Source organism: Chrysochloris asiatica, unplaced genomic scaffold (genome assembly GCF_000296735.1).
Source record: "Chrysochloris asiatica unplaced genomic scaffold, ChrAsi1.0 scaffold00081, whole genome shotgun sequence".
NCBI classification, from domain to species: Eukaryota; Metazoa; Chordata; class Mammalia; order Afrosoricida; family Chrysochloridae; genus Chrysochloris; species Chrysochloris asiatica.
Window position 1 is genome coordinate 13,311,525 of NW_006408599.1, and position 4,163 is coordinate 13,315,687.

Sequence of the window (4,163 nt, forward strand, 5' to 3'; positions counted from 1 at the left end):
AAAAAAAAAAGCAACAGAAAAGAAGTAAGACTGCAGGGTGGAAACTTACGAGACTCAAAAAGACAAAGCGGTCCCATCAGCTTTTACTCTATTGTGTTTGCTTGAAAGAAGGGTGTTGGTCTATAGGACTTCTTGAGGTCCTGTCTAGTTTTAAAAACCTACATTTCTATTAAAATTGAATCTCAAAAAGCCTTTGCTGATCTGTGGGGGGAAACAGCAATTATTCAAATACTTTCTTACAGTAAAGACCTTAGTACAGTCTTATACTGTAAACAAAATGAGTCTAGAGCTAGGGAGGTACAACTTTTTATAGAAAGGAATCCATTGGATTTTTCTATACCCTGATCTGAAATTCTTGTTCATTATCAATTTGGTAAATTCTTAGAGATGCCTTACTTACCTCTTCCAAAGTGACAGACTACAATTTAGGACAAACATTCATATTTGCAGTAGGGTTCCTACTATTTCTCCTTTGACCTATTCATGATCTACAACCCACAACCTCAAACTTCTGCAGATAGTTGTGATCAAGGTCATAAGAAGATGAAGGTGACTGCCAAAAAAATAGCTGCTTTGCTGCTTAACTAAGCTAGCTTTGCAGAGCTTCCACCTGAACCTGTTTAATCTTCTTACCCAACAGTTTTGTGTGTCTCCATAAGAATGGTTCCATTTGGCCCTGGGACAGGCATGGAATTATAGCGGATGCTGACTTGTGACTTGCGCAACAAGCTCTCTCGGGCTATCTTGAGTCCTTCATAGAACATTGCTAGTAAAAATACCGCCACAAAAGCTCCAGCCATTTCTAAGAAGAGAAGGAAAAGATGGTGGTATTACAAAACATGTGCAAAATCATTAATAAATGTGCTTGTCCAAGAGAGAAAGATGACATAAAAAAGTGCTACTTTCAGCTCCTTAACACATTACACTGTTACCTCTTCACTAGTCCCAATAGGAAAACAGCAAAATGATGTTAGCAAAAACCACTGCCTCTGCCAAAGAACACACCTTTATTAAGATACAGAAATTATTTGACTAAAACTAATCTTTTGGTCTGGCTATTTGGTGGCATTAAATTAGCTTGTTACACTGGGAGAAACAAAAAGTAAAGTATGGAAAAGGAGAACAGAATAACTTATTTTTAAAGTGCTGGCTACATTTCTTGAATAGACACCTATGTCTTTCACACTGAGTGTTGGCAACGATATGTGATATGAATGTATTCAAACTGCTAATCTCAAACACTAATTGAACTAAATGCTCTCCTTCTTCCCAAAGCAAACTAATTTTGTGGATCCAAAGATACTTCTGGTACCTAAAGTAGTCCAAGTGACTACTGAGTGTGTATAATTTATATTTAAGACACAAGTCGTTATTCACAAAAAGAGATGGGTGATAAGCTACCCCAAAACTAGGAAAAACCCAGAGATGGGCCATGCCAAGAATCAAAAAAGATGTAGACCATTGTCTGGTACACCAGAAAGAGCGCTGGACTAGGTAGGTTTAAAAGGTATGCATCCTTGTCTTAGAGCTCCAGCTTCCTAATGCTATGTGATTTGCTGCAAAGCGCTGGACTAGGTAGGTTTAAAAGGTATGCATCCTTGTCTTAGAGCTCCAGCTTCCTAATGCTATGTGATTTGCTGCAAAGCGCTGGACTAGGTAGGTTTAAAAGGTATGCATCCTTGTCTTAGAGCTCCAGCTTCCTAATGCTATGTGATTTGCTGCAACCAATCTCACCATTTTAGTCTTAATTTATCTACAAATGAGAGTTGTACTAGATCAGGGATTCTTGACTTAGGCTGTTTTGTTGTGTTTACAAAATGCTATGTCATTTGAATTCGACTGTAGTTTTCTATCTAGGACCAATAATTTATCAAAAAAGGAAACACTCTAGAAAAGGATGAAAAGACATGGATTGGAAAATATGTCTATCTGGTATTTATTTTTCAGAAGTTACAAAATAGACACATGCTATTCAAAGAAAATATACCAGAAGACCAAAATAAGTATAATGGTTTCTCATTTTCTAGGTAGGAAATAGGAACCAAATGATTATGCATCACAGTCATCCAAAAAGATTCAGAAAGAGGTGCTGATTTTCCTCAATTCTTTGTCTAGTAGTACTTTCTCAGAATCTCACTATGTCTTATGTGAGTGTCACCTTCAAACACTACCTAATGGTGCTTACTCACCTCCAGCTGTATTGATCACCAAACCAGAAAACAATAGTTCCACATTTTTAAAGCCAAAGTAGAAGGTCATAGGCTGTCAAAAAATCAAAACAAGGCAATTAGAGATGATTGAAAATAGTAAACAAGTGTTTTTTAGGCAAAAAGCTCAGAACATTCAAAAGTAGCATATCTGGATAATAAGGTAAGAAGAGGCATTATTGAAGTGGGAGGCTTTTCCCCTTACATTGCTATTACTACCACATGAACTAAGCAAAAGTATTCTTCCCTTTGTGTCCATCATTAACTTTGGTCTTTCCCCCTTTTCTTAACAAAGCATAAAGACCAGAACCGTACCCAGAAAAGGTTCAATTTGAAAGAAGATACTAAAGAGAAAAGAAGCCTAGAAATTCTGGTTCCAGTTTGACTCTAACTTGTTACATAATCATGGGCAAATTTCTTATCTGGATCTGTCTTGGTTTTTCCTCATCAGCAAACTGACCTTAAAAGATAAAGACATCCCAGTACTCAAATTCTATTATTTTTCTTACCCAAGTAGATAGGAAAGGGCCTAAAGAGTACCTCTCCTGTGGCCTTACCATCATCATGCTATCATGTCCTCCATGGGCATGTGAGACCGTGGTATTGTGGTCCATATGGCTCATCCCTGTATGATGGGAGGAATCCATTTTCCCAGGAAACCTTCAGTCAGCAGAAGATCCTTTAAAAAAATAAAAATTCTATATATTAACTTCAAAGATACAAAATCTTGTTTCTTGAAGAATTATTTTTCCTAATATGCAGAGGGTAATAGAAGCTATTTGCGCTAAGAGAGATAACCTTTGGCGATTGTGGTTGAAGGGATGTGCCCCTAACTCTTCCTTATTTTGCAGAATGGTTTCTTTAACAGACATATTCAAAATATGTTCAAATTTTTAAAAGAGATAAGGGGAAAAAGAGTAATGCCTTAGGTTTCAGGAAGCAAATATTTTGTAGTAATGTACAAATGGATGCTCTTAATAAAACCTAACTATTTTAAGGCTGTTCTAAACATAAATGTCAGTAGAAAAAAAAACACATACTTCAGATAATTTACCTAATTGGATGGCTTGTGTTTAAACAGGATATTCAGAATACATTTTCACATATAACAAGACCAGAATTCAGCTAATTTAAATTTGAAGAAAGGTCTATTGCTGCCTTAGGCAAGTACTGTGCTGAGAGTCTAGATACCATTTCAATCTGAGCAGGGCATTAGAGTGACAAACACTGAAAACAGTATAAATTCGATATTCTATATTAAATTATGTCTAGACAAGGGAACATTCAGTCTTGTCTCTTCACCTCATCACTGCTTTATTTTTTCAAAAGTCAATCTGGGACATAAACCAAGGAGTAAGAACATCTGTAGCTCTGAGAGGCTGGGGGTGGATGTTGGTGAATTCTTTTTATGGGCCCCTTAACTCCAATTTGTGGAGGAAAGAGCAGCTTAAAAAATTCCAAGTAGGTATTTATGTTCATAGTTCCCTACATGGTCCAAGAGTGGTTTGCACTTAAAGGTTGGCTGTTAGAATCCATCCAGTGGTACCAGAGAAGACAGATTTGGTGATCTGCTTTTGTTAAGATTATAGCCAAGAAAACCCTGTGAAGTAGTTCTACTTTGTAATACACTGGGTTGCCAGAATTGACCCACCAGCAACTAACAACAATTTATGTTCATGAGCCTGAAAGTAGCTTTCATTACTCATTCCATCAATAATATTTATCACATTCCTGTTGTTGTTGCTGTTAAGTGTCGTTAAGTCAGTTCCAACTCAGAGAGATCCTGTGTAGGGTTTCTGAGGAACAGCTGATGGATTTGAACTGCTGACCTTGCAGTTAGCAGTGTTTATCCTACAACATCACACCAGGACTCCTATCAAGATCCTGTTGTTGTTAAGTGCTGTGGAGTTGGTTCCAACTCATAGGGACCCTGTATAGAGTTTTCAAGGAGTGACT

At 37.1% G+C, this 4,163-nt stretch overlaps 1 protein-coding gene across 1 annotated transcript in view; it reads right to left on the bottom strand.

The window, feature by feature from the left end:
- The window catches only part of SLC31A1 (solute carrier family 31 (copper transporter), member 1), a 4,041-nt gene extending 1,187 nt beyond the window's left edge, over window positions 1–2,854 (bottom strand). The window contains exons 1-3 of the mRNA XM_006865706.1: window positions 2,765–2,854; window positions 2,190–2,262; window positions 634–802 (exon numbers count right to left, since the gene is read on the bottom strand). Of these exons, the coding sequence (XP_006865768.1) occupies window positions 634–802; window positions 2,190–2,262; window positions 2,765–2,854 (332 nt within the window). The remainder of the gene's footprint in view (window positions 1–633; window positions 803–2,189; window positions 2,263–2,764) is intronic.
- Between the last annotated feature and the right edge of the window lie 1,309 nt (window positions 2,855–4,163).